Here is a 27307-nt window from a genome sequence, read left to right on the forward strand (position 1 = left end):
TTTAAGTCTAGGTTTATAAAGTATGTGTGGGCATTATGACACTATCTAGCAGTGTGAACAAGTTTACTATCTGTTACTATGCAAATTATATACTTTAGAATTGTTACAGTTTACTATTTTTCACAAATTAAACTTTAATCATTGTAACCAGTGTTATTTATCTGATCTTTTTACCAAAGTAGAGGTATATAAAGTGGATAATTAATAATCCATTTCTGTATGAGGTAGTGTTCTTTCTACTAAGGTACCTATGAGCACCAAAGACAATCAAAATAAATGCAAAAAGGAAGAAATTGATTTGATTTATAAATCGGTTAATGAGCTAATGAATGACTTTATAAAGTTATGATAAGTTTTTAATTATGTTTCTTCTTGGTTTTAAATACCTAGAAAAATCATCTCTATAGGTGATTTTAGTGATAAAGAACCTGCCTGTGAATGCAGGAGACATAAGAGACATGGGTTCAATCCCTGGTTCAGGAAGATCCACTGGAGGAGGGCATGGCAACCCACTCCAGTATTCTTCCCTGGAGAATCCCATGGATAGGATCCTGGCAGGCTACAGTCTTTAGGGTTGCAAAGAGTCAGACACAACTGAAGTGACTTAGCATGCACGCACAGATCATTTTAGATAGAACTTAATATAGTTCTCTATACAAGCAGATGCTTATATGTATGGAATTTAAAAAGATGGTAACGATAACCCTATATGCAGGACAGAAAAAGAGACACAGATGTATAGAACAGACTTTTGGACTCTGTGGGAGAAGGCGAGGGTGGGGTGATCTGAGAGAACAGCATTGAAACATGTATATTATCAAGTGTGAAACAGATCGCCAGCCCATGTTGGATGCATGAGAGAAGTGCTCAGGGCTGGTGCACTGGGATGACCCAGAGGGATGGGATGGGGAGGGAGGTGGGTATCGGAATGGGGAACACAGGTAAATCCATGGCTGATTCATGTCAGTGTATGGCAAAAACCACTATAATATTGTAAAGTAATTAACCTCCAACTAAAAATAAAGAAAAAAAAAAAACCACAAGCAGATGCTTAATCTTGGTGATGTAGAGCTGAACTTACTTTCCTAGATGGATTTCTTTGTTATCTTAAAATTTTTTGTGTGTTGACAATAGCAATTCTTCTTTTTTTAATGGTTGTAGATGTGAGTGTGCAATGCTCACAGGATATACTTCGAATGCTCCTATCGCTTCAGCCAGTTCTTCAGGATGCTATTCAGAAAAAAAGAACAGTAAGGCCTTGGGGGGTTCAAGGTCCTCTCACTTGGCAACAATTTCATAAAATGGCTGGCCGAGGCTCTTATGGTAAGTAATTTACAATCATACTTATTGACTTATTTCATATCAGTTCTCAGTATCTTTACCTAACTTTAATAAGCACGTTTATCTTCCTTATTTCTGTGGCATATGCTTGACTTAAGGCCATTGTGGTCAATCTCAGCCTTCCTCACTTGAAACATTTTCAGCATTCAATTTACGGAATTTTCCAACCTCACTTTAGAAAGAACAGCTTGCTCTTACATGTTACACTGACCAGTAAGATTCTTTGCTAAGAAAGAATCATATTAAAAGGATTGATACACTACTTTTCTTGTAAGTTACCATTTTACATACAAAATTGAATGAAAAATGAGATAAAAAGAAAAGGATAATACTAGTGATAAGAGGCCCAAAGGTCTTCCTTTAGGAAAAAAAACATGAAATTTGCCAGTTATGACAAGAGTAACTCCCACATAGTACACAGTAGATTTGTGATCAACTGTAATGGAAGGAACATTCAAAATACTTAAACTATCTGTTGAACATTGTCTCTAGAGGGGAAAAAATTGTCTGTGAAAGATGAGATGTAATTGGAACTTTAAAATATATTTGGAATAACAGTTTTTAGCATTGAAATCCTTGAGTTTTTTGCATGGTTTTAGAATGCATCATGTACAGAAGTAGTAGATTTGCTCATATTTTCCTTTTCCTCCTTTTATTAATGGGTAAATAATTTAAATTTCATTAAAAAAAAAAGATATTTGGGGCTTCCCTGGTGACTCAGTGGTTAAGAATCTGCCTGCCAATGCAGAGGACACAGGTTCTATCCCTGGTCCTTGAAGATCCCACAAGCCACAGAGCAACTAAGCACATAAGCTAGCACTGTAGAGCCTGTGACCTGCAACTATTGAAGTCCAGGTGCCTAGAGTCCATGCTCTGCAACAAGAGAAATCATTGCAATGAGAATCCTATGCACTACAACTAGAGAGTAACCCCCGCTCGCTGCAATTAAAGAAAGCCTGTGTGCAACAACAAAGACGCAATTATAAAAAAAAAAAAAAAACAACCTTGATACTCAGTGAAAATTGCAGTTTAATGATAGTACTTTTAGTTTCTTTTTATTTTTTTCTGTTTTTTTAAAAATAATTTTATTGGCATATGGTTGGTTTACAATGTGTTAGTTTCAGGTGTGCAACAAAATGATTTAGTTATACATATATTTGTTCTTTCTTAGATTCTTTTCTCATATAGATTATCACAGAATCTTGAGTAGGGTTATATAGTAGGTCCTTGTTGATTATGTGTAGTAGTGTGTATATCACAAGCTTCCGATTTATCCCTCCCCCCTCCATTTCCCCTTTAGTAATAGTAAGTTTGTTTTCAATAGATGTAAGTATGTTTCTGTTTTTGCAAATAAGTTGATTTGTATCTTTTTTTAAGTAGATGCCACAGCTGAGTAATATCATATGATATTTGTCTTTCGCTGTCTGACTTATTTAGTATAATAATTTCTAGGTCCATGCATGTTGCTGCAAATGGGATTCTTTCATTCTTTTTTATTGCTGAGTAATATTCCATTGTAGGGCTTCCCAGGTGGCCCTAGAGGTAAAGAACCCACTTGCCAGTGCAGGAGACATAAGAGATCTGGGTTCAATCCCTAGGTTGGAAAGGTCCCCTGGAGAAGGGCATGGCAACCTACATGGCAACCTAAGCATGGTATTCTTACCTGGAGAATCCTGTGGACAGAAGAGCCTGGCGGGCTACGGTCCATAGGGCTGCACAGAGTCAGACGTGACTGAAGTGACTTAGCACACAGCACACACACATTCCGTTGTATATGTATGCACTGAGCTTCCCAGGTAGGCCAGTGGTAGAGAACCTGCCTGCCACACAGGAGACCCAGGTTCGACCCCTGGTCAGGAAGATCCTCTGGAGAAGGAAATGGCAATCCACTCCCATATTCTTTTTTTTTTTTTTTTTTCTTTTTAACGCCAATATTCTTGCCTGAGAATCTCATGGACAGAGGAGCCTGGTGGGCTATAGTCCATAGGGTTGCAAAGAGTCAGACACGACTTAGCAACTAAACAACAATATTTGTACCATGTCTTCTTTGTCCATTTCTTTTTCAGTGGACACTTAGATTGCTTCCATGCCTTGGCTGTTGTAAATAGTGCTGCAATGAACACTGGGGTGCATGTATCCTTTGGGATTATGATTTTCTTCAGATACATGCTCAGGAGTGGGATTGCTGGATCATATGGTATTTCTAAGTTTTTTGAGGACCTTTCATATTGTTCTCCATAATGGTTATACCAATTTGCATTCCCACATACAGTGTAGCAGGGTTCCCTTTTCTCCATACTCTCTCCAGCATTTGTTGTTTTAGTATTTTTACATTGTTTTTAAAAGTCAAAATGGTAGACACAGAGTTCTGCACCTTACTGATCAGTAACATAAGGAGCTCTCTTTTTTTTTTTTTTAAGGGCTGCATATATTGCATTATTCTTTACATATGATGTAATTTTTACCAGCCTACTCTGTTTATGGATATATATTGATTACATCATTATCATTACAACTATTTTTCTATAATGTACACAATCCCTGGCTTAAAGCATGTGTGTATTTCTTTTAAAAAAATATTGCCAAATTGCTCCTTGCCATAGCAGTCTAAGCTCCCACCAATAAAATGCCTGTTTCCCCAAACCTTTGCCAGTAAGGTGCTGAGTAGATCGGAGAAAACGGTGTGTTTCTTTATAGTTTGAATGGTAGAATGGTACAGACTGTAAGGGTAGATTTCCTGAATTCTAATCCCATCTGTGCCACTTCTTGTGTGACACTGGACAAGTCATTAACTCTTCTATTCCTGCTTTCTCACCTCTAAAATCAAGTTAATATTAGTATCTGCCTCATGGTTTTCATGGGGTTAAGTTACTTAATATATGTAAAGATCTTTAAACATTATCTGGCATGTAGCACTTGCTATTAATTATTTTAAATTCCTTGCTCTTAATGAGATTGAGCATCTTTTTATGTGTAAGGTATTTCTGGGTTTTGTGAACTTTGATATTTCTGGATTTTGTGAACTTTGTTCGTATCCTTTGCCCATTTTTCTGTTATGATGTTGATCATTTTCTTATGGATTTATAGGTTCCCTTTCTATGGGAAGAGAATTAACCTTTTGTTATATGTGTTGCAAATCTTTTCTTCTGTTTTGTTTTTAATTGTTTGGCTTTGCTAGTAGTGTTTTTTCATGCCACAATTTAAAATTTATATTGTCAGATTAATCGTTTTTATTATTTATTTTTTAGTTGTAAATTTTATGTTTATTATTAATTTTTGCCCTTGCTGTTTGAAGCAATGAAGATTGCTGCGTGTGGACTTTATCTAGTTGCAGTGAGTGGGGTTGCTCTCTAGTTGTGGTGTGCAGGCTTCTCATTGCTGTGGTTTCTCTTGTTACAGAGCACGGGCTCTAGGTGCGTGGGCTTCAGTAGTTGTAACACATGGGCTTGTTGCCCCCTGGCATGTGGAATATTCTCAGACCAGGGATTGAACCCATGTCCCCTGCTCTGGCAGGTGGATTCTTGACTACTGGACCACCAGAGAAGTCCAGATTGATCGGTTTATAAATGTACAGGTTTTACATTATGCCTGCAAAGATTTTCTCTAGTCTAAATTTATTCAAAATAAAATGATGATGATATTGGTTGAAAGGGATTAACAGGTACAAACTTCCAACTATAAAATAAATAAATCAAAATAAATAAATAAATCAAAATAAATCATGGGGATGTAATGTACACATGGGGAATTCAGTCAGTAAAATTATAACAACTTTCTGTGATGATGAATAATAATAGATCTTATTTTGGTGATGATTTTATAACGTATAAAAATGTCAAATCACAAAAAAAAAAAAAAAAAAAATGTCAAATCACTATGTTGTACACCTGAAACTAATATTTTAAAAAACTCTGCCTCCCATATTTTATTTTGTACTGATAAGTTTTTCACCCAAATTAATTTTTTTCATTTAAGTGAAGGTATAAGTCACATGTTTCATACAGATGGTTTAGTAAATTTCTAACTGTAAAAGTCTCAGTCACTGACTTTTAGGCATTTTTGTCTTTAAGTAAATATTTTTACTGCTAATAATAACTTCACTAACTCCTGACATTTAAATGTTCCTCTTTTAGATCTTTTCTTTTTTTTTTTTTTTTTAGATTTTTTTTTTAGATCTTTTCTTAAAATACGTCTTTTCTTATTTAGGAACTGATGAATCCCCAGAACCACTGCCAATCCCCACGTTTTTGTTGGGTTATGATTTTGATTTTCTGGTGCTTTCTCCATTTGCTCTCCCTTACTGGGAGAGACTTATGCTGGAACCCTATGGATCTCAAAGAGATATAGCCTATGTTGTACTCTGTCCAGAAAATGAAGCCTTGTTAAATGGAGCCAAAAGCTTTTTTAGAGATCTTACTGCAATATATGAGGTAGGTGCTTTAAAAGGTCATTTTAAAACACCTTATGATTTGTATGTTTATATATAAAATATATTGAATATTTCAGTTGATTGGTAAAGAAGAATAATGATGTCAGGCTAGATGTTTAGTTCTTGTACCAGCAGGTTACATTCTTTACAGCTTTGACCCAGATCTTTGTTAGATGTGTGTGCCATGACTCACAGTGGAAGTTGCTATACTGAGGGGAAAACATTGGGTGCATATACATCACATTTAAGATCTTTTTCTGATGGAAAGGGTAATGTTGTTCAATGGCTAGGAAAAAATTACATTTTAAAAAATTCTAGTCTTAAAAAAAAAGAATTATTGTCTTAATTCTCCAGGACCTCAGGTTCTTACTTTGCTCATTGTAAAATACAGCTATGATAGGCCTCTCTAAGACTCATTTTCTTTCTGAAATTCTTGGCTGGTCTTTTAAGTTATAATTCTTATGTTGTATTGATCATTGAGAGCAATGATTATAAATTTTAAGTACTCTGGAACATAAAGTCTTCATTTTGTAGTCATTCCTGAGTATCCTGAGGGTATTGATTCTAGGATCCCTTGCAGATACTAAAATCTATGGATGCCCAATCTCTTATATAAAATGTCATAGTATTTGCATATAATCTACACACATCCTCACTTATACTTTAAATCTTCTCTAGATTACTTACAATAGCTAATGCTATGTAAGTAGTTGCAGATGTGGGAATTCAAGTTTTGCTTTTTGAAACTTTTTTGATTTTTTTTTTTTAATATTTTTGATCCATGGTTGGTTGAATCTGTGATTGCGGAACCTAAGAATATGAAGGACCGATGGTATTTTCCTTTTCCTACAAATACTTGGAAGTCTAGTCTTTAAAATTTCTTTTACAACCTGAATCATTATTTTGTGCCAGTTTCGTTCCTCATTAATGTTCTACTTAATAATTGCAAGGTATCTGTAATGTGTCTTGTAAAAGTATTTCCAAAGTGTGTTATTTAGAACGCTAGTCCTGCAAAATCTTCTGAGAAAAAAATTCCATAGTTAGATAGGTTTGGGGAGATATTGTATATCTGTTTACCTTTTAGAGAGTCATTATACATGTTAGATTATTAAAGCCTTTGAAATTCTTACAGTAAAGAAATTCTTTGTCATAAATTTTCGTAACCCAGTGTTGCAAACCTATTTGAAATTGGACTTCCTATAACAAACCATAGTGGCCAACAGAATTTGAGGGAGAGCTGGATATTTGTAGTTATATACATGATTTGAAATAGTTATACAACTTAAAATGGCTGCAAATTTTTGTTATTCAAAGTACGTGGTTTTAGTGCTGTTATCTAGGTGTTTTATTTCATTGGAGATAACTTTGATAGAAATTTAATGGATTTCTAATGTAAAAAGCATAAAGACCTATGGCACTTTTTCTCCTTTAATATTTTTATTCCAAATGTTAATTATAAATGATAAAGCTTATTTTTTAAATAGCTTCAATGCTTTAGTTTATGATATGTACTAAAAAAAAATAGCAAATTCACTTATTCTGATTTCTGTGTGTATATTTATAGTCTTGTCGATTGGGTCAGCATAGACCTATTTCTCGATTATTGACGGATGGGATCATGAGAGTTGGATCTACTGCATCAAAGAAGCTATCAGAAAAGTTGGTAGCAGAATGGTTTTCTCAGGCAGCTGATGGTAACAGTGAAGCATTTTCTAAACTCAAGCTTTATGCACAAGTCTGCAGATATGACCTAGGTATTGAATTTATATTTGTTGTATAAGGCCAATTTTAGCAAAGTATGACCCAGTCAACCAACTTTTTGTAAATAATATTTTAATGAAACACAGCCATTCATTTATTTACAGGTTGTCTGGGCCTCCTTTTGTGCTATTAAAATCAGAGCTAAGTAGTAGTGACAGAGACTGTGTAACTTGCAAAGCCAAAAGTATTTACTATCTGATCCTTTACAGAAAAAAATTTGATCACTGCAATAGGGCTCCTATCAAGTAGGAAGATATGTGTTTTTTGTGTAAGTTTATTAACATTAAGATTCTTGATTTGTTAATGGTTTAGAGATAAAAACAACTTGTAGTTCCCTCTATAATATCGGAAGATAGTTCTTTGTTGGAATTAAGAAAATGACAGTTATTGAGACTTGTTTTTAAAACCCTTAATTAAATATCAATGGACTTACTTTAGACTTAATCCAAAGAGACACAAAACCAAAACATTGAACCTCATTAGACATTCCTATCATTTGAACCCCTTAATTTGAACCCCTCTGTTTTATATTTAATTAGCCCCCAGTATAGTCACTTTTCAACTTGTGACCAGGGAACTCTTCAATGGTTTAATGAAATTTTGCTGGATATTTCATGGAAATCATTTTTTTAATTTTCTATCTGTTGGTTTTTCAGTTGAAAGTGGTTTTCAATTCCACTCAGAATTCGTTTTTTTTTTTCACTTTCTAGGGGAAATAATAAGCTAGTGTGTGCTACACTGTTAGCAGGCAACTTAGGGAGAGGGTAATTACTGAAAAAGTGTCCACTAGTTATTATTCACATAGTAAATAAAGAACCAATTAGTGAAATAAAGAATTAAATATCCTGCTTGTTTTATTATCTTTAGGTCCTTATCTTGCTTCCCAGCCATTGGACAGCTCTCTACTATCCCAGCCAAATTTAGTTGCCCCTACAAGTCAGTCTTTGATTACACCACCTCAGATGACGAGTACTGGAAGTGCTAATACTCCGTCTGCCACCCCAGCACCTACAGTGAGCAGCACTATGACAGTGACTTCAGGTGTTGCAATGTCTTCTTCAGTTGCCACAGCTAACTCAACCTTACCCACAACTTCAGCTTCATCTTCATTGTCCTCCAGCTTGAATAGTGGAATGTCATCCAATAAACTACCTTCATTTCCACCTTTCGGCACTATGAACAGTAGTGCTGCGGGATCCATGTCTACACAAGCAAATACAGTTCCGAGTAGCCAGCTAGGAGGGCAGCCTCCCTCAGCTCTGCAGACAGCTGGCCTTTCTGGAGAGTCATCTTCGGTTCCCACTCAGCCACATCCTGATGTGTCTGAAAGGTATCTTTAAATGTACTGATTTTGCAGAAATATAAATATATGCTGCTTCTGTCTGAATAAGAATATAGAAGAGCCTTTGTTCTTACCCTTGAAATTTTAGTTTTTAATGTTGAATATTTTACCTATAAAATTATGATGAAGACTTTTCATAAAGTCTTTATCGTATTATCTCAGAGTGGGAATGAAGACCTTGAAAACTGTCTAGTCCAGTTGTCCTGTGATGTTTGAGTCTATTCTGTGACATAATTGTCAATTATGTGCAAATCACTGCAGTGATCTATAAGTCACTATTGAATGACCCTGCTCAGAGGCATAAGAGTTATACCAGGGTTTGAATCTTCGCTCTGTCGTTTACTGGCTATATCACTTCAGGAAAGTTACCTAACCTTTTTGAGCCAGTGTTTTCTTATCTGTAAAGTAGGAGCAGAAGGATATAATGTACATTGTGTGCCTCAGAAAATCCTTCCAATCACATTAGTTATTTTTAACAACAACAATGATGGGATGGCAGCTCTGTTCCTTTTATGAAGAAGGTATTCCCTTTTGATTTATAGGTTAGGTTAACCTGAGCCTGATTATGTCTTTCAGCTCCCACTTGCAGTTTTCCCCAAAGTTATAAATGTTATTAAAAACAAACTCTTAATTACCCAGCTAGATCCTTCCATCTTTAATATCTATAGATTTGGAGTTTTAAAAACTCATACCGCCATCAAAGAATGAAGCTTAATCACCAGTGAAGTTATGAAGTATGAAATGAATGTGTATTTTCTAAAAATGTAGTAGACCACTGACTAAGTCTGGAAAACTGGTTTCTTTTTGGTCTAGCTCTGCCTCTAGACAGCTTTGTGATCTCGGGCAGCTCATTTAACTTAACTTTTGTCTTAGTTTTAGCACATAAGCACTACGCTGTCTGACATTTCTTATCCTCTGTGGTTTTAAGAATTCTCTTTCTTTTAATTGCAAACCTCTTAATGACAAGGGTCTTTGTACACCATGAAATTGTGAACATTTATGATTCTGTTTGGAACGGTGTCCCTCATTTCTAGAGAGGCTCTCCATAGCACCCCACCCCCAAAATGGGGAGAGGATAAGAACTTCCTTTGATGCTATTTTAAGAAGGTGGAGTACAGCTTTTTCCCTAACTGTCTTATTTCTCCTTCAAATTTTAGCACAATGGATCGGGACAAAGTGGGCATCCCCACAGATGGTGATTCACATGCAATCACTTATCCACCTGCAATTGTTGTTTATATAATTGACCCTTTTACATATGAAAATAAAGATGAGAGCACTAATTCTTCTAATATATGGACTTTGGGGTTACTTCGTTGTTTTCTGGAAATGGTCCAGACTCTTCCTCCTCATATTAAGAATACTGTTTCTGTACAGGTAAGAATGATAAATGTTACAAGTTTTTTTAAAACAGTTTGGTCCTGATAGACATTTCACAGCTAGATTGATTTTCTAAAAGCCAGATTCTATCTATTGACTTCATTTTAAATGATATTAGAAATCTTAGAGAGTTTATAAAAGATAAACTTGCAGTTATACCACAGTAATAATGGAGGATAAAAAGATTGCATTAAGTAGGGTAAATGTTTCTCCTGTGTTACTTTTATATAAACTAATTTTTAAATTCTTTGGCTTAAATAAGAAAATCAAGAATGGACTGATAAAAGCTAGAGTTCTAAATGAGACTGGTTATAAAGTAAAAGTAGAGAAAAATCACATTAAGTTGTATGCAGAGAATTTGAATTATTTCTTTATAGACTACAATAGGATTATGGCAGTCAGTGGCAGTATTAATCAATATAGCTGCTATGTAGAAATGTTTAAAGATTTTTACATAACTCATTAGTATAATTGAATATTAAAATCTATATACTAGATAAGAAAATACAATTTTTTATTTTACTTAGGTTCTGTTTAAATTTTCTAATAAAATTTTTAGAGTTTTAAACCCACTATTCTTTTTTTATCTCTTGTTAAAAATTTAACATTTGTAATATTTGCCTTTAATTCTTAGATTGTTCCCTGTCAGTACCTGTTGCAACCTGTGAAGCATGAAGATAGACAAATCTATACCCAGCATTTAAAATCTCTGGCTTTTTCGGCCTTTACCCAGTGTCGGAGACCACTTCCAACATCAACCAATGTGAAGACATTGACTGGTTTTGGTCCAGGTTTAGCCATGGAAACAGCTCTTAAAAGTCCTGATGTAAGTATGTTTTCCATAACCAAAGTTATTAAATGACTACTTTGGATGTTATGCAAAACTAAGTGCAGGTTTCTTTTTAGTTCTTATTTTCCACTTATCTTGTAATGGGTTTTTATTTTCAATAAAAAATTTTTCTGCGCTTGTATGGTGCCATAGTAACTTAACATTTTATTCTACAGAGACCAGAGTGTATTCGACTTTACACACCTCCTTTTATCCTGGCTCCAGTGAAGGATAAACAAACAGAGCTAGGAGAAACCTTTGGGGAAGCTGGACAGAAATATCATGTTCTTTTCGTGGGCTACTGTTTATCACATGATCAAAGATGGATTCTTGCATCTTGCACAGATCTATATGGAGAACTTTTAGAAACTTGTATCATTAACATTGATGTTCCAAACAGGTATTTTTATTTTCTTAAATGTATCATTACATTAAGTCTTGGGATTATGGGTACTTTTCATTTCTTTTATAGTGAATATTTATATTGTATTGTGTAAGGGAATTAATAATTTTGATTAATCTGTTAAATAGACAAAAGAGATTAAAGCCCCTAAATTGTATATAGTAAACCTTGAGGTAATGATTTTAGGCTAACAGATTTTGAAACATGGGACTAGAAGGTCATTTGCAATTTAAAATCCAGTAAAGCTTCTAGAACATTTATTTTTCTCATGTACCATCTAAGATACAGTCCCTAATAAACGAAATTAACTTTATTCACTGAAAATTTTGGGCTTCTCTGGTGGCTCAGTGGTAAAGAACCCACCTGTCAGTGCAGGAGACATGGGTTCGATCCCTGGGTGAGGAAGATCCCCTGGGAAATGAAATGGCAACCAACTCCAGTATCGTTGCCTGGGAAATCCCTGGAATGGAGGAACCTGGCAGGCTACAGTCCAGAGGGATACAAAAGAGTCAGATATGACTTAGTGACTAAACAACAATGAAAAATTTTACTATTTAAATCTTGGAGTGTCTTCTGAAAATGGTGGCCCTCTTTAGAATTCTTCTTGATAGTAATTAGGTATCATGACTAGTTATTCATGAAGGCTGTAACTAAGAGTTTACAACAGATGAACCTTGTATTGAATTGTCACTTAATAGACACACTGATACCATATTTCAAAGCTAGTGAACATTGCCTAAGAGAACATGAAAGTCCATGAAGTAACTTTTGATTTTTCAGTTTTGGTTCTCTCCTTTATTTTCTTCTTTCTTTTATAAACATTCTGTAGTTTTAAGGTCAGAAATTGGTTATATGCCAAAAAAAAAAATTTGCTTATTTGGCTATAGTGGCACTGAAGAAGCAGATATAGAAACATTGATCTGTGAAGGATGAGAATGAGAACAGAGAGAATAATGCTGCCTTCCCAATACAGAGATGGTGTGCTGCCATTTTACTGAAAGTAAAAGTGAGGTGATGGTTAAGAGAGTCAGTGCTAGAGTCATAGCGATCTGGATTAAAATCCCAATCCTGGCTTATTGGCTGTGTGATCTTGAGAAAATTACTTTACCCAACTGAGCTATAGCTTACTTTTCTGTAAAATCAGGAGGATAATTTTATCTGCCTTATAAGGGTTCTTAGGATGAAATGAAGTGTTACATATAAGTTAATTGGGCATGCTGCTTGATACACAGTAAGTACTCAACAAATGATAGCTACTATTGCTCAGCCAGAGAGTGCTTATGTACTTGCCTAATAAAGGACATGCATGCAGAAAATAGCATTGTTTGTTCTGAGAAGTATGGGAGGATTTGTTCGATATATTTCAATTTAAAGTATGAAGCAAGGGTTGGCAAACTCCAGTTTGGGGGCCATATCTGGCCGCACCTATTTGTGTAACTGTTGTCCATTTCGTGCTGCAGCAGCAGAGTTGAATTGTTGTAGAAGAGTTTTGATGGCCTGCAAAGCTTAAAATATTGGCCCTTTAAAGAAAAAGCTTGCCAGTCTCTGGTGTAGAGCACTGTCTCTGATGAATTTTGATAATTTGTGAATGGTGTTTAATTTTAAGTATATGTTTTAGCATGTATTAAACGAAATGTAAACTAGCATACCAAACCTTTAATTTTGTATGTATTCTTATTTAGGAGTTGTGAAAAAATGTCAAGCACTAAAATGAAGGAACCAGTTTTTCACAAATTTGAGCTCTTTTGAAATGTCATCATAGGAATTTTAGAAATATTTATGACTGTCTCTATTCCATACAACAGAGCTCGTCGGAAAAAAGGATCTGCTAGAAGATTTGGTCTACAGAAACTTTGGGAATGGTGCTTAGGACTTGTACAGATGAGTTCATTGCCATGGAGAGTTGTAATTGGCCGTCTAGGAAGGATTGGTCATGGAGAATTAAAAGGTAAAATTGTGTTTTTATTATTTAATACTTAAATTTCTGTTTTATGTTAATTCATATACTATTCAGATCATATCTAGGAATAGGTGCTGAATAAAATGCAAAAGGTAATAAAAACCTAGTTTTCTGTCTTGCTCTTTAAAGAGGAACCACATATGTCTAGCTGCCAAATGGCCTAACTCAAATTTTAAGAGAACTTATTCCAATTTTAAATAAGTGCTATTACTACTATTCTTGCCATCTCCCAGTTTTATCCCCTTTCTGCTTATTAGTCAACTCATCCTATGTTCAATAGATACTGTTACCAGCATATACTGAAGTTAGGGGGTAAAAGATGTTGAGACATATCAGTAATAGATTTTTGACTTGATGACTCTTGAGGAATACATTAATTTCAAAACCATTATGTTTTAACTTTTGTTCTCTAGGTTGTTAACAGTGCTTTTATTTTGGGTATTACTATTATTATTATTTACTGTTGATACCCACAGATTGGAGCTGTTTGCTGAGTCGTCGAAACCTGCAGTCTCTAAGTAAAAGGCTGAAAGACATGTGTAGAATGTGTGGTATATCTGCTGCAGACTCTCCTAGCATTCTCAGTGCTTGCTTGGTAGCAATGGAACCCCAAGGCTCTTTTGTTATTATGCCAGGTTAGTTATCGTTAGTTTATATCAGATTTAATTCTTTATGTACTTAAGTTTCTAAGTGTTATGTAAAATTGATTCTTCATTAATTAAAATAAAAAATACCTTTCATTTTCTTTTCAGATTCTGTGTCAACTGGTTCTGTATTCGGAAGAAGCACCACTCTAAACATGCAGGCGTCTCAGCTTAATACCCCACAGGATATATCATGTACTCATATACTTGTGTTTCCAACTTCTGCTTCTGTGCAAGTAGCTTCAGCTACTTATACCACTGAAAATTTAGACTTAGCTTTCAATCCCAACAATGGTAAGTGAATTGTTCTCTGAAAAGTGAAGTCTCTCAGTCATGTCCGACTCTTTGCAACCCCGTGGACTGCAGCCCACCAGGCTCCTCCATCCATGGGATTCTCCAGGCAAGAGTACTGGAGTGGGTTGTCATTTCCTTCTCCAGGGGATCTTCCCAACCCAGGGATTGAACCTGGATCTCCCGCATTGTAGGCAGACGCTTTAGCATCTGAGCCACCAGGGAAGTCAAATTGTTCTCTAGAGGCTTGCAAATATAAAATAAATCTGGGTGATTCTGACTGATTATAGACTGGATAATGCTTCTCAAAACATCTGTGTCCTGTGTATATTCCTGAAACCTGTGACTGTTAACGTTATATGCATGCTCTTGCAGATCTGAGAAAAGATCTAAGATGGAGAGATTACTCTGGCTTATGCAGGTGGGCCCGAAATGCAATCTTATATATCCATAGAAGAGGGAGACAGAGAGAAATTTGACTGTACACAAAAGAGGAGAGGACCGTGTAGTGGCAACAGAGGAAATCAGAGTCAGAGAGAAATGACTATGCTGCTGACTTTGAAGATGGAGGAAAGAGCTTGAGCCAAGGAAAATAGGAATAGATGTTAGAAAAGACAAGGAAACAGATTTTTCCCCTGGAGCCTTGAGGGAGAGCATACCCCTGCCTGTACCTAGATTTCTGGCCTAATGACTAGCATTTTGATTTCAACCCAGTAAAACTGATTTTAGACTTCTGACCTCCAGAACTAGAAGAAAATAATGTTCGTTGTTTCAACAAGTTTGTGGAAATTTGTTAAACTGCTACAGGAGACTAATACCATTCTTCTACTTTATTGATATCAGAACTAATGCTGTGAATTATCCCATAAATATTTACTTATTTTTTGAATTGATTAATTAATTTGGCTACACTGAGTCTTGCTTATGGCATGCGGACTCTTAGTTGTGGCTTGTGGGTTATAGTTTCCTGGATAAGAATCAGACTCAGACTCCTGCATTGGGAGTTCAGAGTCTTAGTCACTGGACCACCAGGGAAGTCCCTGATGTTTGCTTACATTAAAAGGCAACATTGATCATAAAATATTTGTACAGTTTATGTACATACTGTTGAGTTACCTGTATGTAAACTTTGCAGGTCATTTTATATTCTATTCTATTTTGATTTACTAAAATAATAGAGTAATTTATAACTTTTCTAGATGTACTTATATAGATTGCATTTTAGTACAAGAGAAAATAAGTGATATTGCATTGTTTCTCTGAGAAAATGACACATCTCTAAAGTCAAAAGTATGGGTAATAATTATTCTCCTCTTTTAATGTGTATGCAGTAACTTGAATATTTTAATAATAAAGAATTAAGGAATTTGTGAAGCGACTTAACAGCAGTAGCAGCAGCAATCTCATTTTAAATACATTTTCATTCCCAGCATTTGTGTTAGTTTCCTGTTGCTATTTGTAACAAATTACCACATGCTTATTGGCCTAAAACAACACACATTTTTTTTCGTACAGTTCTGGAAATCAGAAGTCCAAAATTATTCTTACTGGGCTATAAATACAAAGTCAAGGCGTCTGCAGGGTTGATTCTTTCTAGAGGCTCTAAGGGAGAATCTGTTCCCTTGTCTTTGACAACTTCTAGAGACCATGTACATCTCTTGCTCATGGTCCCTTTTTTCATCTTCAGTGCCAGCAAGTTAATACAGTCACATCTTCAGTGACTCGAAGCATTCTTTAACCCTCTTGTTAGGACCCCTTTGGTTACATTGAACCCACCTGGATAATCCAGAATAATCTCCCCATCTCAAGACCTTTTGTTTGATCACATCTGTAAAGTTCTTTATCGTAACATATTTACAGGTTTCTGGAATTAGGATGTGGGCATTTTAGGGAGGGACCATTATTCAAAGCAGTCTCATGTTTATTTATGCATAGTTGATTATTTGTATCTTACCACAATACTTGGACATGGTATACATTCAGTAGATGTTGATTAAATTAACTTATTTTGGCTAAGATCCATTGTTTGAACCCTTTCTTGTAAATGACCGTGGGATATGAAAAATGGAGTATTTAATTTTTTCTTCCTTCTTCATAGATGGAGCAGATGGAATGGGTATCTTTGATTTATTAGACACAGGAGATGATCTTGACCCTGATATCATTAATATCCTTCCTGCATCTCCAACGGGTTCTCCTGTTCATTCTCCAGGATCTCATTACCCCCATGGAGGTGACACTGGCAAGGTAACCCTGTTATAAAAGTTCAGTTTATCTAAATGTCATTCATTATCTTAGTAATGGACTATATCAATGAGAAAGAACACTTTTTTCCCTTGAAAATTAGCAAGAAAATTAAAACAGTCCATTCATGTACTTCTACCACGGAGACATCAATAAGCTGAGTTGTACATTATTAACAGGGTCTTTAAGGTTCTGCTTTCTCTGACTTTGTATTTTCTAGACTACTTGGCATTAATCCTTCTTTAAGTTTTCCTGCCACTTCACCACAGCTTCTACTTAGAAATAGAATTAGATTATCTAAAAAACAGGGTATGACTCTAAGAGCTGCCACTCATATCAAAGCTGTGGACAAGGAACATAAAGGAAATAACTGATTTTCCCATAAAAATAGAAAGAGCACAGACCCCTCCCCTTTTTATTTTTACCACTTACGGAAACATTCTGTCTTGTCCTTCTGTTTGAACTCAAAATTATTTGAGCTTCATTTGAATAACATCATTATTTGAATGAAATTATATATGTAGTGGTTATTTGATTATTATAACGTGCATATGTTTACATATGTTTAAAGAAGGATCTTCGTCTGACCTTACTTTGCATCCTTTCCTTTTTCTTTTTTAACTGGAAAAGAATTAAATGATGGGAAAAAAGAAACAAATAAGGAAAAGCACCAATAATCATACCACTTTAATAGAACCAATTTTGTGGTTTCTTAGTTCCCAGATCAGGACTGAAACTGCATCCTTGGCAGAGAAAGCGTTGAGTCCTAGCCACTGGACCATCAGGGAATTCCCTTAGCAATTTTTTAATTACGTTGATCCTTTACCATAGTTTGTTTCCATTGCTGTTCAGTTCCTAAGTTGTGTCCAATTCTTCACCACCCCATGGACTGCGACACGCCAGGCTCCTGTATCCTTCAGTATCTCCTGGAGTTTGTTCAGATTTATGTCCATTGAGTCAGTAATACTATCTGGTTATATCATTCCCCAAATATTGGACACTTAAATCTTTTATTTTTTTTTTGTAAGTAATAATTGCAGTGAACGTTTCTGTGTTGATATATCATTTTTCTTTTTACCTATTTCCTTAACATAAATAGCAAAGAATGCATTAACTAGTCTAAAGGCTATGATCCTTGCCATAATGCCTTCCAAATAACTCTTAACTGCATTTTATAGATAGTGCTACGTGAACAAAGATAAATTCAGTCCACCTTTTGGATTGGGATACAATCATGAATTAGTTGAGAGGGTATTAGGAAATAAGTTAGAAAGTTCGTTGAATGTTTTGTACTTTTGAGTCAGCTACAAAGATTTATACACACAGTCACACACTGAACATGGGCTTGACCTAATAATACAAACTTGTTAAAATAGTATATTTTCTTAAAACTCTTAAAATTCATTTATTTAATGCTATTACTAATTAAGATATGTAGCAAATTGACTTTTTAAAATGTCCTTCAGTGGAAAAGGAAATGGCAACCCACTCCATTATTCTTGCCTGGAGAATCCCATGGAAGGAGGAGTGTGGCAGGCTACAGTCCATGGGGTCACGAGAGTTGGACACAACTTAGCAACTAAACCACAGGCATTTTAACACATTTTGCCAAATTTTCTATCTTTTTATTTTGAAATGATATTTATTGTAAGAGTTTGGAATGAAAATTATTGTTGAAAATAATTCAGATGACACTGGACCATTGCTGATGAATTTTATTAAATAAACAGATCTTATCTATAAAAGAAAATAAAATGTCCTTCAGTATTTTTTAAATTGAAGTAATTAGATAATAAGACTGATAGTAATAAACCATTCTATATTTATAGCTATTATATAGCAAATGAACTAACATATTTTTAATTTTTCTCTTTTTAAGGGTCAAGGTACTGATCGACTACTTTCAACAGAATCTCATGATGAAGTAACTAATATTCTTCAGCAACCATTGGCCCTTGGTTACTTTGTATCAACTGCCAAAGCGGGTCCCTTACCTGACTGGTTCTGGTCAGCATGTCCTCAAGCACAATATCAGTGTCCCCTTTTTCTTAAGGTATTGCTCTTTTTTTTTGTTTTCTGGCCAGTTCCTGAGTGATGCTGATTGACCGCTTGAGTCCTAAGAAGTATGGAAGTGAAGTCTTTAGCTTTTGTCTGAGGTCTTAAATGCATTGCCACATATAACTCTCTAGATAAAATAACAAAGAGAATAATTATGAAGCAACTCTAATTCTTAAATTTATATTAAGTTTAAACTTTTAAATAGCTTTAAATGGACTATCTGAGACCTTTGCTCTTAATTAGTTTTAGCTGCACATTTAAAGTTTAGAGCTAGAAGAAATCTTATATTAAAATACCTTTAATCTAACCTTTTCATTTTCTTAGTGAGCATATTAACAGTTCAGAAAAACTCGTTTGTCCAGAGTCATAAATTGGTAGTAGCTTGATTAAAACCTCAATCATTTAATGATTATATAATGTTATTCTTTGAATTATATCATAGTATACTCCTATTATGCCTCATTATTTTGAGAACTGAAGAAGGATTCATAATCTTTATAAAAATGTTTGCTGTTTAGATGCATTTCCCTACCTCCTTAAAAAAGCTTGCTAGCTTTGTATAAATTGCTGTGTTAAAACTATTGAGTGGTTTTCAAGTAATGGTATTCTCAGACCCATAGTGACTTATTTTATCAAAACAAATTCATTATCAAGTGATATAACAAGGTGGTGGAGATAAATCATAAAATGGTAAAATGAAATGTGAAAGCCCTATCTAGAGTTTGTTCCTGCTGCTACTACTACTTTTCCAAAATAACAAATGAAGATCTGATTTCACTTATTCTTGTATAAACCTACCAGAAGTTGACTGGTTTATTCCATAAATTATGCTAACTTAACTACTTGCCAACTGATTTTTATTTGTAGGGTAAAAGTTGAATAGTATGTACTTTAGTTTTTTAAGATTATATTTAGTGGGTACTTGAACCAATAAGCTTGTTGCTGTCTTTTAAGCCTGTTACTATTAAATCTGATTCCCTTGGCTCACATATCATTGAGTCAGTGACATTTTGATTAAACAGTGAATTTCTGTAGCACATTAATGAAGGATACAAGAGCTGTTGATCTGAATTGACTGTTAGTGAGATAATATATTTAGAGAGTGTTGGCCAAGGTGATAGTTTTAGCACAAGAGTTTTCTACCCCTTCCAGTATATGTGTAGTGGTCTTGTATCTCATTACAAGAATGTATTCCCAGGGGGATTTCTGCACTTCTGTAGTAGTCCTTGGAGTTTCTACAAAACAGAGGGTTCTTTGGTCCTTTAGGAAGTGCTCCATGTGCTTTCTGCTCTCTCTTTTGTTATTACCATACACATTAAAAGCTCTGAAAAACAGCAGCAAATAATAGTGTTTCACAGAACATGTTTTTAAGAAACACCACTTTATAAGAAGTCCAAGGGACTATCCAGATTCTTTTCTACTCAATATTTATTTGCAGAGAGGATAGTGTAAAGTGGGCATTCACCCTCAGATACAGTGTAACAAGATTAGGACTTCTGGTCTGAATTACCAGGTAAGGCATAACTTACCATAATTTTGTTCACCTTTTTTTTTTATACATTCCATTTTATTTCTATATCATAGGCAATAAAATCATTTGGTATGTTTCTCTTGGCTTGGGGAAAAAAAGGTTGTTACCTAGATGATTAAAAAAATCTTTTTATCATTGAAATTAGAGCACTACTACTAATTACATTCATTTATTTGTTGTAATCTGCCATATGAGAGACTTTTGCTTATAACTCATAAATCTAGGGCCCGTGGGCAGTTGAAACATATTTTTGATTATATTTCTAAATACACAACACAAAATTTTATACATATTATTGCAGTTGTAGAGGAGAGCGCATCTCAATATAAAATAATACCTTTTATAGTCGTACAGAGAATGAGATCTGTCAAGAGTTTCTGCAGTCAGTACTATGTCTTTTCATAGCTTAACACTGTTATATATTTTGACTTACAAACTAAACAGTTCACTTTCTTTGATTGAAATGTGAAGAAGAGTACCATATTCCTTTCTTTTATTTACTCTTCATTGCCATACCTAAGTGAGTGTATGAGTTGTTACTAAACCTCCATTATGAAACTGAATGGACAAAAGAATGCATCTGTGCACTGTATTACTTAAGTTGCTCAGTCAGTCAGTTCAGTCACTCAGTTGCGACTCTTTGCGACCCCATGGACTGCAGCATGCCAGGCCTCCCTGTCCATCACCAACTCCAGGAGCTTGCTCAAACTCACGTCCATCGAGTTGGGAGATGCCATCCAACCATCTCATCCTCTGTTGTCCCCTTCTCCTCCTGCCTTCAATCTTTCCCAGCATCAGGGTCTTTTCCAATGAGTCAGTTCTTCACATCAGGTGGCCAAAGTACTGGAGTGTCAGCTTCAGCATCAGCCCTTCCAATGAATATTCAGAACTGATTTCCTTTAGGATGGACTGGTTGGATCTCCTTGCAGTCCAAGGGACTCTCCAGAGTCTTCCCCAACACCACAGTTCAAAAGCATCAATTATTCAGCACTCAGCTTTCTTTATGGTCCAACTCGCATCCATACATGACTACTAGAAAAACCATAGCTTTGACTAGACGGACCTTTGGCAGCAAAGTAATGTTTCTTCTCTTTAATATGCTGTCTAGGTTGATCATAACTTTTCTTCCAAGGAGCATGCGTCTTTTAATTTCATGGCTGCAGTCAACATCTACAATGATTTTGGAGCCCAAGAAAGTAGTCTGTCACAGTTTCCTGTTTCCCCATCTATTTGCCATGAGGTGATGGGACGGGATGCCATGAACTTCATTTTTTGAGTGTTGAGTTTTAAGCCAACTTTTTCACTCTCCTCTTTCACTTTCATCAAGAGGCTCTTCATTTCCTTTGTGCTTTCTGCCATAAGGGTGGTGTCATCTGCATATCTGAGGTTATTGATATTTCTCCTGGCAATCTTGATTTCCTGCTTGTGCTTCATCCAGCCACTGAAAGTAGCTCTGCGTAAGATTTATAGCTTTACAGGTAAAATATGTGCATATGCTTGCTTCTGGTACTTTTTTCAGGCTTCCCAGGTGACTCTAGTTGTAAAGAATCCCCCTGCCAGTGCAGCAGACATAAGAGATGTGGGTTCGATCCTTGAATTCAGGAGATCCCCTGAAAGAGGGCATGGCAATCCACTCCAATATTCTTGCCTTGAAAATTCGCTGTGGACAGAGGAGCCTGGCGGGCTATGGTCTACAGGGTCGCAAGGAGTCAGACACACTGAAGCTACTTAGCACAGTACTCTTTCAGCCCTGGACCTAGGGTAATTCGCATAGTCTGTGTTACAATACAGACTGTACTCAGGTTATCAGTTTTGTGCTTTCTTAAACATTTACTTCACACATCTGGGCAAGTTACACATAGAAAATAATTAGAAATCCTTTCTGTGGTCTCAAAAGCCATGAAACTGAACAAGTTTTGTTATGCACTTAAAAATTACATAATGAATTACACAAGAAGAATAGCCATGTTTATAGTGGCTCCCATTCACTACGTAAGTCTAAAATGTATTTCGTCAAGGACGAGACCTTGGGCAGACGAGGCGACACCAGCAGATTTCCCGCTGGCTGACCGGCCCTGTTCCTTTCCAGGCCTCTCTGCACCTCCACGTGCCTTCAGTGCAATCTGACGAGCTGCTTCACAGTAAACACTCCCACCCCCTCGACTCAAACCAGACTTCAGACGTCCTCAGGTACTGTGCTGCTTACTGCTGAGCTTGGAAGGAATGGCATGTTCATCCTTACAGATTTTTCTCATGTTTGGCAGTAGTTTACAGTTGTTGTTACCTTTGGATCTCTAGTTGAATTATTTATCATTCAGAATGAGTGCTTTCCTTTCTAATACATGTAATCTACCTCTGAGAACAATTTTAATGAAAATCAGTTTTCTTTAATCTCCCCAAGACCCTCTATTTCATACTTTAACTTTTTTTGTGTGTGTGACTTTTAATCTTATATGCCATCTTCGAATTTGCTTCCAAAATTTACAATGTAGGTACATATATGACTTACTTAGTTTACTTGCTTTTCAGGTTTGTTTTGGAACAGTACAATGCACTCTCCTGGCTAACCTGTGACCCTGCAATCCAGGACAGACGCTCATGTCTCCCAATTCATTTTGTGGTGCTGAATCAGTTATATAACTTTATCATGAATATGCTGTGATCTTCATTTGATGGAACTGTGCAAGAAAAGAACAAGGAAAAAGATTTTGCTGCAAGATTAAGTTACAGTTATCTTCTCAGTGAAAGTCATTTGTGATGGGGTCTAATTCTTATTACTTCAACAAATATTGTTTTGACTTGGAGGGAGGGGCGATAACCCTGTTATTTTTCATTGACTATACTGAACTCTTTAGGATGATGACTGATCATACACAACGTATTATAACATTTTCGTAGCAAAATTAACCTTTTTTTTCCAGTCACAGTATTTGTGAAAAGTAATGAGCCATAGTACCCAGTCATGTTAAATGAATATTAAAAGCATGGAGAAGGAAACATGAGGAACAATGAATTTCAACATATGGCTTCAGAACATCAAGATGTTCTTGTATTGGATTATAGTATCTAGTATTCAAAAATGCCTGCATCTCTTATTTATTGTAAGTTTTTAAATGTATAAATTGTCTTATATTTCTTAACCTCTTTTATAAAAATTTTCCTAGAAGGTTTATACTGCCTTCTTGCTTTAAAGCAATTGGTCTAAAATATATGTAATCGTCTTAATTAAAAAGTTGCAGTAGGGTTGCTTTTAGAGTATTATTTTTTTGTAAGGGGGTGGGTGGGACAGTAAATTTGTATTGTCTTGATGTACAGTTTAATGGGGATAGAGGGGAAATAATGTCCATACCATTGTGTGTGGAGGATTTACAGCTAAGCTGTAGTTGCAGAGTACATGTACAGTAATGAAGTTCACTGTGTTTATAAATTGAAAAGGTACCGGGTCTTACAACATTTTATATATCAACCACACCTTTACAGAATAACATGATGGCAATATACAAGTGATATTGTTAGGTGGTTTAACTTAGAATAAAAATGAGAATTCTTCAGTTATATTTTGTACTATGGTTTAGGGCTATGACTAATATTTCAGGCCATTTCCAGTGAAAGAAACTTAGTTTTACAAGAAAAACATTTGCTACTGAATGCTTAAACTAATTTTGGTGTTTAATGTTACATGCTTAAAATTTTTTGTTTGTTTTAACAGTGGCACATCTAGGCATGGTAGTATTATTAATTATGAAAACTATCTTCAGGATCTGCTATAGGTTGAAATTTAGCCCAGCTCTAGGCATTTTACAAATTATTTTAAGAGCAGTCACTCTTGATTGTTTGACTTTTTTTTTTTTAATTAAAGATTGGGAATGTGTATGAGAGTATGCATATGTATGGGTGTGTGTGTGCAATCAAACTGTGGTGTAAATAGATTCTCAGTGAATTCTGGTATTCAGACTATTCCACTAGTTAAAGAACCATTTTCTAAACCTAACCTGTTTCCTTTTGCCTTTTTTATTTATTTAATTTTCTTGGTTTGGAGATGACAGTCCCAAACACCAGAGTCTGTACTTTTCTATAACACAGCTCAGAAAAGGCAGGGCATATGCCAAGGAGGTTCTCACCTCCCTAAAGAAGGGACTTGAATTTTAGGGACTTTAATTCACCCCTTCCTTCAATACAGCTTTCCCTCTTCTTGTTTGCACATGCCAAGATAACTGCTTTTATGCAGCCTTTATCCCCTTAAAAAATCCTTTCTACAGTGCTGCTCACAAGAGAGTCCAAGTTAGCCTCCTACCTGTGTAGCTGACTTAAATTCACAGTCGCCAAGTCTACCTGTCTTTCTTGGAAGCAGTCTAGCTAAATTCTGAATTTGTATGTTCACTAATTCTCTACAAGGACAAAATGGATTGTATTTACAAAACTGTAATTTGGTATGTTTTGTTATTTTTTTTTTTTAACTGAAACTTGTTTTGTAAATACTATATGCTTAGCTTAAATATCACTTTCTTATGAAAAATATAACTTCTTCAAATTGTGTATATTAAAACATTAGCAAGTCTTGTTTTTCCTATAGAGAAAACACAATTGGTAACAAAGGTTTTCAATCATTTGTTCAAAATTATAATGCAATCCCAGTGGTCAGCCTATTTTGAAGTGAAAATTTAAAGGTCGCATCTGTGCATTTGTTCTTAAATTATGCTAACACACTACAGATTATGTTGGCATGTTTTGTTCTGTACTTAAAAAAATACTTGTCTGAGATTTAAGGGGAAAGATGCTTATTTGAAATTTGTATTAAAATGGTATTCTTTTTTTATATATTTTATTATCTCAATAGTGACTCTTTAAAAAGTATACTCTCGGTTGTTTAAAATCACTAATCTATAGTAACCACACCTCAGTTTGAAAACGGATTTTTAAAAAATTATTCCCTGACAGTTTCTTTTTATATGGAGCCATAAGAAAGGAACCCATTACATGATTCCTTTTTATCTGGGAATCAAGGAATAGTTCCCAAATATATAGGATTTACTGATAAGATTTTTTTCTTCCCTTCATATATAAATTCACACTCAAATGGAAAATTATTAAATAGCCATTCGAAAAGGTTAGGAAACTTGTTTCAGAAAAAAACAAAAAATTAAGCCTTTCGTTCAGAATGATGGATCTGACTTACTAATGTAGTCACAGACAAGTATGGGTAGTTTTGTTTAAATAGGTAAGCAAAGTGATATACTTTATACCAGTTGATCACAACACCATGACTTCTTTGTTACAGTGCTAATGTCTGTTTTTTGTGCAGTTATCCATTACAAAGCAGGGTGGGAGTTGAGTATTTTGGCATTTTAAAGGATTAGTTATATAATGTCTGCTTCCAGCCAGTGAGAAACATCTAGCCATACCTTTCTTATGCAAGCCATTCAGTTATCAGGACTGTGAATTAACACTGTATGAATAAATTTCTGTACACCTTATTGTTTGGCCAGAAGGCCACCAAGTGTACTTATATGTAATCCTTAAATTTTAAAGTAGCTGTAATTTTTAAATCTTTCTAACTTTTCTTAAACCACTAAAAATTAAGCTCTTACTACTTAGTCAACTATCCTCAGCTGTATTCGTACTCAATTGTCAGTATGGCACAGATTACTGTATTAAAATATTCTCCTTTCGTCTTCATATTTACCTTCTGAGGTAATTTTTTAACTTAATGTGTTACTACAAAGATTTGCAGATCTTTAATCAAGCACTATGTTAATACTGTAATATCAAAATACTATGTTGCGTTATTTAAAATGTTCAAATTGAATACATTAAAACGAAGTTTTTAAATGCTGTTGCATCATATAATTTGCTACTCATCCACTATGGCATCACATATCAGTCTATTAATACATTTAATGTTGCATGAGTGATGTTTTGGTCTGGGTTTCCTCTTTGTCTAAATTAAGGAAAAATGTTTTTGACATAAAATTCTTTTGCTTCCCTGCACCCCTCAAAAAAATCTGCTAGAAAATCTTAACCATTCAGTTTTTCTTGATGTTTTAATGGGCCCAGAACTGTGGTTTAAATTTATATATATATATATATATATATATATATGTTTTCTTTTTTGTGGAGTATCAATTTAAAACTGGATTTGGGACCTAAAATACTCCTCAGGTTGATGTATTCATGAAGTTTTAAAATAGCTTTAGTTTTCAGAGTAAACTGGATTTGTGGACCTTAAAGTTACTGAGTTTAAACTATAAATTGTAATGTCATTACTGGACATGTCATCATCAGCTCTCTCAAAATAGCTTGGTCACTTTATGAAGGGGCGTTTTAAAGTTGTTTAGCAGTGACATTTAATATGGTCCAATTGCTTTTTTTTTTTAACGTGACAAAAAAAGAATAAGGAACAAACACTATTGCTGCCGAATGCCATAACACTGAGTTGTACAAATTGTGATTGAGGAAATGAAAAGGTTTATACTTTTTAAAAAAAACAAAAACAAAAAAAACTTCAAATGGAATAAATTATTCATGAAGCCTTCATTGTGGTGTCTCATTCTCTTGAAAATATTTCCATCTTAAATTCATGTAAAAAGTAGTAGTGGTATTTTTATGTCACTTATAAATGAAAAGGGGCAATCTAAAAACTGATAAGTTTTTCTTTGAAGTATTTTACTTTGTAAAAGATTTTAATCATACGTCAGTGTATAGTATACAGGAAAATTGTGTTTATACGTATAAATTCCTTTTAGGCTGATCAGATTCATATCAGTTTTCTAGTCTAAACAAGCTACCTTGAAATATTTTTAAAGATTGTACTATAAAAAATTGCATAAGTGTTATTGAAACATAAGCAAAGTAGGTGGGTGGGAGGTCCATTGGTTTGTTTTTGTTTTTTTTTTGCAACACAGAATGGCTTGTGGGATCTTAGTTCCCAGACCAGGGATTGAACCTAGGCTTTCAGTAGTGAAAACGTGAGTCCCCACCACAGGACTACTAGAGAATTTCCAGACAAGTGTTGTTCACATATAAACGACTGAAAAATAGCTCTGCCGATTTTGTTTAAGCAGCTGTTCAAAATATTTTTGTCCAAACTTAAGCTG

At 34.9% G+C, this 27307-nt stretch overlaps 1 protein-coding gene across 2 annotated transcripts in view; it reads left to right on the plus strand.

Annotated features, from left to right (window-relative positions):
• The window catches only part of MED13 (mediator complex subunit 13), a 94593-nt gene extending 67846 nt beyond the window's left edge, over nucleotides 1-26747 (plus strand). For both annotated transcript variants that reach the window (XM_043902881.1, XM_043902883.1), the window contains exons 17-30: nucleotides 1162-1323; nucleotides 5548-5771; nucleotides 7335-7524; nucleotides 8399-8861; nucleotides 10031-10250; nucleotides 10888-11079; nucleotides 11259-11482; nucleotides 13291-13433; nucleotides 13922-14080; nucleotides 14198-14383; nucleotides 16479-16627; nucleotides 18504-18677; nucleotides 22303-22403; nucleotides 22743-26747. In XM_043902881.1, coding sequence (XP_043758816.1) covers nucleotides 1162-1323; nucleotides 5548-5771; nucleotides 7335-7524; nucleotides 8399-8861; nucleotides 10031-10250; nucleotides 10888-11079; nucleotides 11259-11482; nucleotides 13291-13433; nucleotides 13922-14080; nucleotides 14198-14383; nucleotides 16479-16627; nucleotides 18504-18677; nucleotides 22303-22403; nucleotides 22743-22875 — 2720 coding nt within the window. In that variant the 3' untranslated portion in view covers nucleotides 22876-26747. The remainder of the gene's footprint in view (nucleotides 1-1161; nucleotides 1324-5547; nucleotides 5772-7334; nucleotides 7525-8398; nucleotides 8862-10030; nucleotides 10251-10887; nucleotides 11080-11258; nucleotides 11483-13290; nucleotides 13434-13921; nucleotides 14081-14197; nucleotides 14384-16478; nucleotides 16628-18503; nucleotides 18678-22302; nucleotides 22404-22742) is intronic.
• The last annotated feature ends 560 nt before the right edge of the window (nucleotides 26748-27307 follow it).

Source organism: Cervus elaphus, chromosome 5, assembly GCF_910594005.1.
Source record: "Cervus elaphus chromosome 5, mCerEla1.1, whole genome shotgun sequence".
In the NCBI taxonomy this organism is placed as follows: Eukaryota; Metazoa; Chordata; class Mammalia; order Artiodactyla; family Cervidae; genus Cervus; species Cervus elaphus.